Consider the following 15,124-nt stretch of genomic DNA (forward strand, 5'->3'; position numbering starts at 1 on the left):
AGCAGGATGCTATCACTCCTTCATCTTCTCATCAAAATCCACCTGACCAAGTTCATCAACAATCCAACTCCACGGACTTGGCAGGGGATTCTGATGACAAGCATACGCCTCCCGAAATTCGTAAGACCCGTTCTGGTCGCCATGTCAGGTTTCCTGCCAAGTACGTTCAATTTTTCGGAGATGGTTGAAGCATGTCTCAAAATTCACTAATGTTTCCGGTCCTTTTATTTTCTTGTTTTATATAGCCAAGTTCCCTTTTACATTCCCTTGTCGATTTGTTACTACATTTCTATTCGGTACAAATCTAGGGGGGAGCTACTGTAGTGACTTGACTATATCTTTTCATATATCTACATCTATATATTCTTTTCTTGTATATATTTTCATTTATATTTCAATATTCTGTTCATGTTGTATATAAATTCTTTCTTTTATTTCCAATTTCATATCTATATTCTAACTTGTTTCTGCCATGTGCAATGTACTATACTTTACTTGCACAGAACAAGGCACCTCATTTCCTGCCCAAATCTACTTGGCAAACACATTCTTATATTAAGAAACAACCTTTCTTTTGTCCTAGACTTGGAGCAAACATCCTTTCATTGTTCCTTGTTTATTGCAATGAACTTGCAGGTATACAACATCACTACAGAGATGCTTGCATGTTTACTTTTCTCACAGTCTGCTTCTCTCTTCTTTGTTCTTCTCAACTGTGTTTTGCCCCCCCTTTTTTTGGCGCTTATTTCTTTGTTTCACCTTTTCTGATGTTGGTAAAAACAACTTGTTTTCTCTACCACATCATCACTCTACTCTCTGCCTTCGTCCTAACCACTCATGCTGACCATCTCATCCAGCTGCTAGTGAGGATCGAACCAAATCTTGTGGAGGATCATTTTATACTCATTTCTCTATCTTTTTCAATTCTTACTTCATACCGTCACCTCCACTCCTTCGAAGTTTATATTCTCTGCATACTTAATGAGCTCATTTCTTCGCGAGATATTTTGTGACGTCTGTCCCTTTTTTCTAATCTATTTGAAATTGTGAAGTGTATATATTTCTTGTCACTGGATTTGTGAAATTTACCTGAGCGGCTGGATCCTCTGGCGAGCAAGAATTTAAGGTAGGACCTAACTTTTATATAAATATTAGCATGATTAGGAGATCGGCTTTGCCAATTTCCTAAAGACTCATGAAGCCTGTTTGTGTGTGAAGCCGTACTCCCTGCATAGGTTTCCAGGCCATGATGCAGGCCCTGTTTCATAAAGAGTTGCTATGATAGCAACTCCTGCTCGAATGGTTACTACCATGGCAAAAGTGAGAATTCTGCTTCCTGATTGGCTTTTATAATAAAAGTTGCCATTCCAGCAAGAGTTGCTATCATAACTTTTTTTATGAAATGGGCATTCTCACTGTTACCATGGTAGTTAACATTCCAGCAGGAGTTGCTATCATAACAACTTTTTATGAAACAGGGCCCTGGCCCTCTCTTCCCCTTCCTCCTTTCTCTCTGTTTTATTCTCTTGCCTTGCCCCCTCCTTTTGGATACTTATAGGCCTGCATAAAATGTGGTGGTGGTGGTTTTTTTGTGGGGGGGGAAGGGAGGGGGGATTTATTTGATCATGCTTAGATGGAAATATCAGTCCCTCTCTCTCTCTCTCTCTCCCTCTCTATCTCACACTATCCCTCTCTCTCTCTCACTATCCCCTTCTCTGTATTACACTATCCCTCTCTCTCCCTCTCTCACACACTCTCTCGCTAGCCCCCCCCCCCCTCTCTCTCTCTCACTACCCCCCCCCCTTTCTCACTATTCCCCTCTCCCCTCTCACTATCCCCCTCCTCTCACACATACTCTCTCCCCCCTCTCCCCTCTCTCATCCACTCTCCCTCTCTCATTCTATGTCTCGTTCACTCTCCCGCTACTCTAACACAATTTACTAGCAACAAGAAGTGAGCTCCCTGATGAAAACCAACAGCGATTCTTGGTCATCATCAACTCACTTTTACTGACAAAACTAAGGGGAAAAAGTAGCCAAAGTGCAAAAATTCATCATACCTTCATCGGTCAGATATGGCCATTGTCTTACATCGTCTACCCAGGTGTCCATGCTTTATTTTATTGATTTATGATGAAGTTAATGACACAATATCAGAGCTTATCTGTAATCTTTCATTTTCATTTCTGGAAGAGTTGTGTGTACAGGCCTTATTTGCGTTAGCAACCTTTATTTTGTTTACATTATGCCCGGAATTCATGTCATTTTCATGGAATGGAAGGGGAATCGTCCTCGTCGTTCAAAAGCGAACGGCAATGTACACCCATATACGGTGCGCTACGATGATTGCACGGTATAAAAATGACAGTTTTTTAACAGGTTTTGGGGGTGTTGTGTCAAGTAAAATCGGAACATGAAAACGGGCAAAAACGGTCAGCTAAATTTGGTATCGACTTAAAGCATAGACATCGGAAAATTTAGACGGAAATTTTTTGGAAATCTAAACGTTTCTAATGTAAATGCAAAAAGCATAGATTTTCAGCCTTTTTCCAGGAATACTCATCCTATAAACCTCCTGAAAGGTGTCTTTTATCTACTTTGAACACTTTCACACGAAAAAAGAATATATCAGGATTATGTGGGAGGCATTTCAGATTCCTACATGAAAAACCTCCTGTGAAATGGCATGTTTTTCAACTAGGTTGTCATACACGCGACATTTCGCAAATTGTCACATTTTACGATTTGAGCCCGGGATTTGAGGTAGGAAATTAACAACCTCTATGCGAATTCCGGAATGAAATATTTTGCTGACGCACTCTTCAAAGTGTTGTTTTTCAGCTGGGCATGACAAAAATTATAAATATGAAATTGCCCAAAATGACTTTTGGTGCACTTTTGTTTGACCCCGGCCCACTGTGCGGAAAAGCGGCGCCAATAGATGCAGGTGAGACAAAAATGAAATATTGTATAATTCCATCAATAGAAAAGAAAAGAAATGGTGAGTGAGGGACATCATCGACTGTCTCATTTGCATGTCAATGACATGCGCATTACACTGTTATGTGACAAATAAGCGAAACTTTAAAATGTCCCAAGTTCCTTATTTTACATTCGATTTTGATAAAATTTTCATCATTTTGCTACTTTGATTTTTCTCTATTTATTCACATCAACATTTTTCCGGGGTGGGCTTGACTTTAACCCTAAATAGGGCTATTTCGACGCCTAAGAAACTGGGGGGACTGATTCACCCCCCCCCCCCCCCCTCTTATGATCTCGGCCGTCGATCGCGAGATCGTGACGAAAATTGGCACATGCGTAACCCATGGCATTATCTACAAAACTATAACATCAAATTCTGCAAAATATCTCATGTCTCATTAATTATGCTAATTTATGCGTAAAATCATAAGTTTGCTCTAATTAATAAAATAATGCCCCTGAAATGCTAATTTTTACAATTTTGGTCTCAAAAGTTGCGCGAGACTTGAAAGTAAAAACTCAGCGAGCGAGGTCAAAAAATTTCGCGCGGCGGATTTATCGCGAAAAAATGTCGAGGGGGGGCTGAATCAGCCCCCCCCCCAATCTTTTTAGGGTTAAGGTCGAGTCCTTCCGAAGAAAGGAGAAATAACAAACAAGCTTGAATCTGAAAACAAAGCAATACACAAATGAGAGATATCTTTAAAAATAGTTCTTTTCTATCACAATCAATTATTATTATCTAGGCCTATCTATATATATTGCTGATTTATAATTCGTAAAATTGATTTCACATCTATGTATAATTATTTTTCTGTTCACATCTTATCTATATCTCACTCTATATTAAGCTAAATCTTAGCGTTTTTTATTTTATTTTTTTCTGATTTTCTCATTTTCTGGCATTCATTTTCATTGACCGGTTAGTTGTATTTATTACTCTTGTGTAATTTCACTTTTTTAACTTGCGTATTTCCGTCTTTATGCAGGACAATTATATGAAATAGCCTGAAAGCTGATCAATGTTTTATCCCGTTGAAAGATGTTAATTATGAATGAAACAATATTCATGATATTTCCATTTTTGCAGACCAAGAAATCCCAAATCCCAATAGATTACAGCAATTACATTCCACAAGTTAAGTTGGAATCCAAATTTGCTTGACACTAAATTAATACTGCACTTTCCGTTTAAAGAAATACAAGCGAAAAAAGTGAGTGGGTCGATAACGGCCGTTGTTCTCCTTGTTTGCATACAGACCAGCATCATAAAATAACACAGTTGATGGCATTTTCTTTCTTTTCATTCCAATATTTTCGTTCACACGAACTCCCTCTTTTTGTGTTTCGTATGCATTTTTTTGCACAGCCACATGAATTTATGCCATGATGCCCTTTCTGTTTTGGAAATATTCTCTTTCAAAATCACTTAAAGGGAGAGATATACCTTCTTCACAAGTTGAAAAATAATCAGTAGGCCTTCATTGTAAAAAAGGGGGAGGAAATCGTTAAATCTGTCTTCACGAATAATACACGGTCAAGTTCATGGTTACATCAACATGTATGGTCAACACACGATAAAGATAATATCCAGATTAATTTCAAACAACGTCTGTTGTAATCCTATGTGTGTCAAGAAGTATACACCAATGGACTTATCATGATCATAGTTTTGTTTCTCTTTCTCCTTTTGTCCCTCGATCTTTCCTTTCCTTTGCCTGACGAGAATCAATGTTCTGTGAATAGGTATTAATCAAGTAAATCAACCATGTCTTTCTCATAAAGGTATTCGAAACTACGTCCAGAGTCACAAAGGCCTGCAGGGGAATGTATTCGGCTAAGAGCTCGACATGGTGGACAATGGGAGGAGTCCACCTGTACAGAGCAGCGTCGACATATCTGCCAACGCCCTAAAGGTAACGATTTTTAACTTTTGTTGAGAAATATAAGAAATTAAAGATTTAATCCATTCTTGAAATTCAACTTTTACTATACCCGACAGAAATTTTATTTAGTGTCGGTGTCAGATATGTTTGATTCGTGTAGGGGGTTGTGAGTGTGGGAAAGTGTGTGTGTGTGTAAGGGTGAGGATGTGTGTATGTATTTTAAGATATATGACTCATGATTTTATTAAGTTAGTGAAAAAAAGTGAAAATATGAAGTGTAAAGTATTATATGATTTGAAATGTTGAATTGAAATGTTTTGAAACTTTTTGTTCATGAAATCAGAATAAAAACATTATTCAAAACAAAAAAAGTGTATCAGTTGGGATGTATGCATCGTCGGCTTCTAGGTAGACTGCGGTGTTCCTTTAATTTATATTGATCTCCGAATTGGTCCTGCCATTGAATAATACCGAAATACAGGTGTATGAGTATATTCATCATCATCCGTTAAAGTACAGTCCACCATGCAGGTTAGTGAATCATCGTACTTGCCGGGGGATGCACTTACATTGACGAGTGGGTACCATGCGCGACCAAAAAACACGTAAAAAGGATGTCTTTTTCAAGATAGGGCACGTTACGTACGTAACGTGATAAGGGTGTCAAAAACACACAAATAATGAAAAAAGGATATCTATTTTCGCTAGGAAAGCTACTTGTTTAGGGTCAAATTTTCGGGGATGATAAAACAAAATTAAAATGTTTTATACTGGATGACATTTTTGCCCCAACTACGTGTTTAGAGTCCAATTTGCACGAGTTGTGGAAGGTGAGGCCGTACAAAACTGAATGGTGTGTAAAGGTAAAACCGACGACCGACGGACCCGTGACATAACAATAAAATATCGCTGTACTTGTTTGGGGTTCAATTCAGGGAATACTTGCCAAGAGTAGGGGAAGGCCCGGGGGCCACTTCCATTGACGAGTAGATACCATGGGGTCTCGAAAAGCACCCTAAACACGTATTTTCCATATTCTGAAAATGCACCCCTTAACAAGTATTGGCGTCTGAAACCCTACCCTTAACAGGTATTGGAAACAAAACGATACTTGGCAAGTATTCCCCATGGAGTCACGACGACTCTCCAGGGGAGTTGAGGTGACTCCCATTTGGGAGTCACCCAGACTCCCTTTTGGCTGTGAGTGTAACATATATATATATATATATATATATATATAGGTGAAAAACATTTCCCAAGAATCACTTATTTCTACAATATTACTAATCATATCAATTCTAACATGCAAAACGCAAAAAGTGTCACAACTTACCCCGCCTTCCCCGATCGTTTTGTTTCCAATACTTGTTAAGGGTAGGGCTTGAGACGCCAATACTTCTTAAGGGGAGCGGGTTTAGGGTGCTTTTCGAGACCCCATCATGCCCATGGTCGCGCGTGGTATCCACTCGTCTCTGGAAGTGCCCCCCGGGCGTACTTGTAGAATATTGTGCAGGAGTATGTAGCCTACAGTGCTTGAAGATCTATTCTACGTGCGGTTAAAAAGAATCAGTGCAGTCTAGCGCAATTGGATTTTCTGCACCTCAGCCTTGAAGCTGGCTACTGACCCGGGCTACTGAAGTGCTGTAAACTGTAATCATGGTAATGGAAGGGAGAATATTTCACAGTATAATGGCATCAGGAATAAAAGTTTTCTGATAAGTATCAGCGAGCATGTGGGACGTGGAACCTCATCTGATGACCACGAAGCGAGGTGGAAGTAGCAGACTGGTTAAAATACCATTGGTACATCAACAATTGTGTTTACCAAGCGATAAACCATCACCACCTTGAACTGGCCTATTCTCTCTTCAAGGGTGGGCCACTGTAGCTGTCGTAGCATATCAGTGACACTACTAGTGCGATGATGGTCTCCCACGGTGAATCTACCATATCGTCGCTGCACCATCTCTAGCTTCGGGGTGTTGTCCTTGGTGAAGGGGTCCCACACTTCACGTCCTTATTCAAGGACAGGTCTGAGGAGAGATTTATACCATAGAACCTTGACGCTTCTTGGGCATGAGTACAGGTTACGTTGCAAGAAGGCACGTGTAAATTACTAATAATAAAATCGAAACGATTTGTGTATTTTTTTAAATTCATAATTATATTTGGAAAAAAATACAATCCAGTACAAAATAGTTGCAGGCTTTAGGAGAGAGCAAAAAAATCACATCACCTTAAAAACAATACCAAATGCATACTATCATTATCAGGGTATCGAATAGATTTGAGCAGATAAAGAAAAATCAGACAAGCTACGCGTACAGTAAACATTTAGTCAAAATCTGACTAAAGGAATAACAAAGTAATTACATTTTTATTATTTCCATTATTTTGGTAAAAACAGTTCTATACATGTATTCATGAATATACAATGGGTAAAGTGGTGATGTCACATTCCCACTTCTTTATCGTATTTTATAACACCATGTACATGAAAGTATGTTTATTTAACTTTTGTCCTCCAAGAACAAAACAGATCAAAAATGGATTGACAACTTATTTAATTCGTTGGATATTTATTACTGCAACTTTAAGAGACATATCATAAATACATGTATGAAAATATGAAATAATTAGAATTTCATGTAATAACATAAGAAACAGGGAAGTGGGGATGTGACATTATCAGCCCACATAATCAATATTTATAATAACGTGCATATTACCTGTTTTCACAAAGTTTTGTTAAAGTTTTAATTTAAACGTTTGTAGTGCAGGAATGACATAATGCTAATTGTTATTTATTAATGTTGAGCCCCCCAACCCTTTCAAACTCGTTCCGAGGCCGCTAACATGGATGAGAAAATAATTATAAGGAACTTATATTTCTAGGCATTCAAAGCTAATCCTCAGTTGAATATCAAAGAGTTATTCAAACGTTTTTTTATATCCAGTACATTTCAAGAATGCGACCATATGTAGATTGCAAATGTGGTAAAATGTTCTTTCTGTATTTCTGTCATCAGGTAACCGCTATATGCCTACAGACCTGCTAGATCAGAATATTCATGCAAAGGTGGAAGTGTTTATATTGTACAATGTGGGTGACATAATTTTGCATATTTTGCTGCGCATCAGTATGAATTATTAGTTATACTTTATGTAAATTATGATAGTATTTACAAGCATTGGACTGGAATTAATACATTCCTATCTTAGGCTGGTATATCGCTCTTATGAAATCCCTACTCATCAATCAATGTTTAGGGTTAAGTAGGAAAAAAAATGTAATTCTTGGACCTATCTGCCGATGTGCAGAATGGTTTTTCAGTTTAAAATATACAGCTTTTTTATTTTACAGACGCTCGATGTTCTTGGAACCATTATGGACAATCCTTCTATCGTTTTCTGGGTGCTAGAAAATCCTTTGCTGCAGCCAAGAATGATTGTATGAGAAGCGGTGGAAGATTGGCGATTATCAAATCAACAGAATTAAACGTAAATACAAATCAACCCGGTACATATTATTAATTTCATCTGTATAAAGGACAAAGTTTGTTTCATTTAAGATTACCTTACACATGTTTGTCGATCCGGGGGATGGGAATCTATAACCATTATAATGCAGGTGACTCACAGTTATTATTTGAAAAGATCGAGATTAATGAAGGTATGCTTAGACTCAATGAAATGCTGCCTACAATGTATGAGGTATAGCCATACCATGCATCTGTACATCAACAATTATCAAGATCAAATAGAGCTTACTATATCGAGAGCACAAGTCAGAGTGATTTTTTTTCTTTCAAATTCTAGTTTGAATGGGATAATGAAGGTGTGACATTGGAAAAAAGTAGCATAATACAATTTTTTTAATGTTTTTTTGTTATTTGTTCCTGTTTGAAAAAAAAACTTGAATCAATTTTGCCATGTTGAATGTTGTGAGTCTACATTTTGAATGAAACTCCAGTCTCTGAGTACCTAGCTGAACTGACTAGACCTAATGTTAGGCTTTGAATTCAAACTAGAAATTGGCTGTGATTCTAACGTTTAGTATGGCAGTGTGTACATACTTCGCGGACGGTCATTATCTCGAAACACAAGTTTACAGCATTATTTCTAAGTGTAAACTTTTTTGATACGCACCCTACCCCTAAACATAAATCCACAAATACAAACAAAGGTCCTTCAAAAATACACTGATAGATGTAACAGATAAATCAGGGCATGTAAAATGTATACATTATGTTTAATTATGTTTTAATGTATCTTATCACAGGCATTTCTAACATCTATTTTATCACCTGCCCTTTCATCTCCTCATTGTTACTGGTTTGGTCTGAATCAAAGTTCAGATAATGGTCCGTTTAACTGGGAAGATGGTACTCAAATGACGTAAGCATTTCTTTCACCTTCTGTTCGCTATATTAGATTTTTATGAGGTTTTGATCATGGTGGCAGCGTCGTCATCAGCTGCGTCTGATTCTTCAAAATTTGAAGCAAAACTTTGGCTCAATTTTCAATATATAAATCCCTTTGAACCTGATGTGGGATGTTTTTCAGGTAAAATTTTGATGGAATCGTAATTTGTAACTGCTATGCTAACGAATAAATCAACATCTTTGCTGTATTTCATGGGACCTTAATTGATTTACAAGACTCTCAAACTTCTGGATGCAAGTCAAAGAGATATTCGAATGCTCAATGAACATTATAATGGAAACCAGTGAATGCAGGAATAGATAAAAGATTACATTTGTTCAATACTGATGCAACACCCCCCTTACCAGGGTACCTCTACTGGTAGAATTTACAATGATGCATGCAGATGCACCCACGTACTCTCTCCCACACACATTATACCAACATCCCGCACACACCCCCACGCACACGCACACACACCCACACACGCGCCCTCACGCACTCATGTTGTAATTGCTCCCAGACAGGATCGACCTTACTCTGTATACCCGCTTTCATCATGAAAAAAATGAAAGGGGACATCAAATGCGAGTTTAAAGGACAAGACTACCCCAACATAAAGTATATTTTAGTAAAAATAAAAAAATCTAAGAAGCATAAACTGAGAATTTCATCAAAATCAAATGAAAAATAAAGTTGTTAGATTTTTGAGTGTCGTTTATTTTCACAAAACAGTGATGCACATTCTGGTCGGTATGCAAATGAGAAGACCAACATTACTCACTCACTTTTCCTTTGTATTCTATAACTCTCCTCATTGTCATATATAAAAAAAGTTTTATTCCTTCCTGAACATGATTATGGAATTACCATTACTTTAACATTTTATGGTTAGTCAAGTTGGTCATCATTGTCAAATTTGTAAAATATGAACTATTGTTTAACTCAAATAATAATAAAAAAAAAAGAAATAGTGAGTGAAGGACATCATCGACTCTGTCATTTGCATATCACTCATTTGTGCATATAACTATTTTGTGAAAAATAACCGAAATTTTGAAATGGCATAACTTTCTTATTCTACGTCAGATTTTGATGAAGTTTTCAGCGTTAGGTTTGTTTAATTTTCCTATTAATTCAAATCCACATTTTTTTTCTGGGGTGGACTTGACCTTAAAGGGGAATGAAACCTTTGGAACAAATAGGCTTGTGTAGAAACAGAAAAATCAAAGAATAAGAATAAAGAAAGTTTGAGAAAATCGGACAAATAATGAGAAAGTTATGAGCATTTGAATATTGCAATCACTAATGCTATGGAGATCCTCCCATTGGCAATGCGACAAGGATGTGTGATGTCACTGATGAACAACTTTCCCTTTGGTGGACTATAAAATACCCTCAAAATGTCTCTTTTTGCTTTTTCTTATGATGATACAAACTCTCTATCCATGATGTATTCTAAAAAAAAAAATATGTATTAAATGCCCTCATGTAGAAAGAACACATGATCTATGGATAGATGTGATAAAAGAGGCAATTCAAGTGAAATATATACTAAAGTAATGGGGAGAGTTGTTCACAAGTGACATCACACATCTTTGTCGCATTGCCAATTTGCTATCTCCATAACATTAGTGATCCCAATATTCAAATGCTCATAACTTTCTAATTATTTGTCTGATTTTTCTCAAACTTTTGTTGATCTGTTTCTTTGATTTTTCTGTTTTCACACAAGCTATCTTGTTCCAATTGTTTCATTCTCCTTTAAATTATTCACCGGTAAAAAGGGATTTTACAGGACATTAAGTTTATTTCATACTTTCAAAGGTTATTACTGTATGAGGGACTCGCCAAAAGTGATTAGATTTGTCAGCCTTTTTCGATTTATCAATTTTGATTAATTGTAAATGACCAAATAAATTATGTCATTTTCTACATTAAACGCTCCAGCAACCCTATGTGGGTTTTCGGGGAGCCATCTAATTCTACAGGACGGTCATGTGGATGTCTGAGCTCTGATGGTAACGATGGTGACAATCATGGTCGATGGGCAAGCGTGAATTGTACACATAGGCTGCCTTACATCTGCGAAAGGCCACAAGGTATTAATGGAATTGTTTTTCAAAACATGTTGTCAACAGGGGTGCAGCTCTGTCGAATCCTGGTGATTTTGAAATATGTTACTCGTACAAGATGTTAATATGTAGTTTGAAAAGTTATTAATGAATTATTCCAAACATTTGGTGTGACTCGGACGATGAATTGGGTGTAACTTTTTTTTGCCTCTTCCAAGCCAATTTACATGAGGAAAATTCTATCATGTAAGCATAAGCAATAAACATGTTTCCTTAGTGTGAGTTAAACGAATAACATGTTTTCCTAAAATATATTTTCCTAAAATATTTTGATTAAGAAATTCTTCCGAGCTGAAATAGAAATCAATATGCGTTATCTATTAACATTGGAAAATACCAATTTAGGTTTAGTAATATTCATTGCCTTCTGGCGCGGTGTACGTCGTACAGATTGGGAGCTTAGGGGGCTCTTCTCCCCCCAAAAAAATAAATAAATAAATTAATAAATCAGGATGAATAAAAATAAAACAGAAACGGAAAGAAAAGAAAGAAGGTTCAATTATATTATTTTCTGAATTTCATGTCAAAATCTATCACAAAATTTGAATGTTATAATAAAAATGTCGACATCTTGCCCAATACGCTATATCTGGCTCCCTATTTTTTTCTTTTGGGGGGAGGAGGGGGGGGGGGCTTGTTACGCCACTGCCTTATGGAGTGTTTAGACATTAATTTTGGTGCGAAATTCACTTGGTTCTCATCGAAGGAATAACAGTCTGGTTTTCATATCTAAAAGGGAGATGAAGAAAGCTAGGATACATTTTAACAACTAACGACAAAGGAAAGAAAAGAGTTCCAAAATCGATTATTATATTACATTGAATTGTATAACTGTCGCTAAAAGGTCATGATAATAGATCTAATAATATGTCCATTTATATAGCGTAAATACTATGTGCATATACTCAACCGTGCTTTGACATGTTTGATATTTTGTGTCATTATTAAAAACCGGCTGTAGCTGAGCCGCCGTACTATTAATATAGGCGCTAAAGCGTTCAATGAATAAATCTTACCGGGTACCCATTCACCTCACCTGGGTCGAATGCAGCACAATATGGATAGCCTTCTTGCCGAAGGAAATTACGCCATGGCTGGGATTCGAACCCACGACCCTCTGATTCAAAGTCCGGACACTAACATACTGGGCCAGTCAGGCCACACAACGCTGCACTCCTGATTGTAATTATTTCCATCATTGTTTGTGTTATATCTTCACCATGTTCACTATTCTTTTACAGTCCCAATTATTGGTGAATGGATAGTTCTTCCATCACTACCAAGCGTTCAGTATTACTTTTCTTCATTTTCAACTAACTATTTCAACGCAAGCGAATATTGTCAACAAATAGGTGGACAGCTGGCGCAGTTGAAAACACGACATATTTACGTAAGATCAAATTCAATTCCATGTTTTCCTTTTTTTGTAGATCAGTACAGTGATAATAACGATACTTATGAATAGTGATAGAGTAAAAATAGTAATAATGACAATTATGATAATGAAAACATTAATTGATGGTGATAATATTTAGAAGCAGAAGAAGAAAATAGTATTATGCAAGAATCGAAGAGACCCTTATTAAACGAGGATGAAAGCATTTGTCGCACATGCACAGAGCGCAAGTTACACCAGAGACCTTTGTTCATGGTTTTACTTAACCAAAAGCTCCATATTATCTTCCCCATCTTCTCCCACGGCCCTGGAAAGCAAGGTATATCATAGGCAGCACCCTCTTGAAATCAGGTATGCTAAAAAAAAAATATCCTTCATTTTGCGAGCGAGGACCTTTCTGTTCCTTTCTGATCCCCCCTCCCCCCCCCCCCGCGGACGAAGTACGGAGGGGGCATTAAGCGTTGTCCCTGACCGTCCCCCACTTGGTTTCCGCGCAATAACTCGAAAAATATTTTACAGATTTACAAAAAAAATGGTGTGTAGGTAGGTGACACCATACCGGCTAAGCTCGAATTAAGAGTCCGCAGGTCAAAGGTCACAGCTCATTAAAGATGCAAGTTGGTTTCCGCATAACAGCTAATATTCAACAGATTTTAAATGTGTTTGGTTTCTGAGTAGATGACACCAAAATACAGGGTAAGTTTGAAATCGAAGTCCACAGGTCAAGGGTCAAAGCTCACAGTTCATTATATATGCGAGTTGGTTACCGAATGATAACTAAAAAAATATTCAACAGATATTAAAAATGTTTGGTGTCTGGGTAGATGGCACCAAAATAAAGACTTAAAATCAGACCCCACAGGTCAAAGGTCACAGCTCATTATAAGTTGTTTGTGAATAGTAACTTAGGGAATAATTAACAGATTAACAAATTTATTGGTGTGTGTAGGTGTGTGCATGATGTTATTAATTTATTGGTGTGTGCACGATGTTAGGTTCAGTCATATCAAATGGATTTATATGATCGCGTTAAGCGGGGGCATCTGTGTCCTTTGGACACGTCAAATTTCTAGTTTTTTTTGCTGGTCATAATTTACTGAGCAATATCACCTTAATTTGGGAGTAAACATGGTTTTTTTTCCAAATCAGTACCCCATCTTAAAAAATCGTTCCCAGTTTGTGTGTGTGGGGGGTTCATTTTTAAAATTCAGAGGTCAAATATGATGATTTTTAAAAGCAACTTTATTGTCAAAATAGCACTTCTGAAGAGTATTTGTAAAATCATGAATTTACATCGTGTGCTTGCTGATTAAATATTTCATTATGAAACAGTTACTAATGGTAGATGAATTCGGAAACCGTGGAGTCAAAAGTTTTTGGTTTGGCCTTGATGATCTGAGCAAGGAAGGCGATTTCCGATGGAGTGACGGGACATTGTTACGAAAAACAGGGTAAGATACGAAGGTTATACTTATCAAAACAATAGGTCAACTTATTAGCCGCTGACAGACGAACATGCGAGGGTCATAATACCCAATATTAACTTAATACAGGGTCTCCATTGCTGAAGGCCTACTCGTAGTTGATGCATAAGCCGAACCCCTTCTAGAAAACAGAATTGGCTGGAAGAAGTCGACATATTAGTATACCAATTTCTTTGTTTTCACCATTGACGATGCAAAGTGCCTTCGTGACAAGTTCGGTCACTTCGCTTACTCGCTCTGCAGGTTCTTAGTCTCCGCATTCCCATCCCCAAAATATCTATTTAAGGCCTACTTTGCCAGTCTATAATGGGATTAAAGACGTTTTTTTTCGCTTTACTAGCACTGCATGAAGCGGAATATTGTGGATACTATAGGGGGGTAAATTCATTATAATAATACTACAATTTTGAAGTAATGTCTACAATGTATGTCAAGAACATCTGCTGGTCAAAAAAAACGGAAGAAAAGGAGAAAAGAGAGGGAGAATAAAAGAGAAATGTAGGGCGAGGAAAAAGTAAAGTATATTCATGGGTGTCGATCACCGGGGGGTGGGTGGGGGATAAATCCCCAAACAATTTCAAGTGGGGGGATGGCCTGTATTATCATCCCCCCCAAATAATTTAGGGTAGAACAATTATAATAATAATGATGAAAAATGAAAAGTTTGATCATGATTATTATAGTGATGAGTATAGTATGACATCAATCAGTTTGTTTCCCTCGCAATTTGTGTATATTGTTATTAAATAAAAACATTCTTTTCCAGGACTTTTAAACATATGGATGGAGGTTCAAAATGAAAAAGAATGAAATGTTT

At 37.2% G+C, this 15,124-nt stretch overlaps 1 protein-coding gene across 1 annotated transcript in view; it reads left to right on the forward strand.

The window, feature by feature from the left end:
* Window positions 1–2,341: 2,341 nt before the first annotated feature.
* Window positions 2,342–15,124, forward strand: part of LOC121424220 — a 46,106-nt gene continuing 33,323 nt past the window's right edge. The window contains exons 1-7 of the mRNA XM_041619827.1: window positions 2,342–2,352; window positions 4,767–4,897; window positions 8,232–8,368; window positions 9,150–9,265; window positions 11,243–11,394; window positions 12,669–12,817; window positions 14,156–14,274. Coding sequence (XP_041475761.1) covers window positions 2,342–2,352; window positions 4,767–4,897; window positions 8,232–8,368; window positions 9,150–9,265; window positions 11,243–11,394; window positions 12,669–12,817; window positions 14,156–14,274 — 815 coding nt within the window. The remainder of the gene's footprint in view (window positions 2,353–4,766; window positions 4,898–8,231; window positions 8,369–9,149; window positions 9,266–11,242; window positions 11,395–12,668; window positions 12,818–14,155; window positions 14,275–15,124) is intronic.

The sequence above is a fragment of the Lytechinus variegatus genome, chromosome 11 (assembly GCF_018143015.1).
Source record: "Lytechinus variegatus isolate NC3 chromosome 11, Lvar_3.0, whole genome shotgun sequence".
NCBI lineage: Eukaryota > Metazoa > Echinodermata > Echinoidea > Temnopleuroida > Toxopneustidae > Lytechinus > Lytechinus variegatus.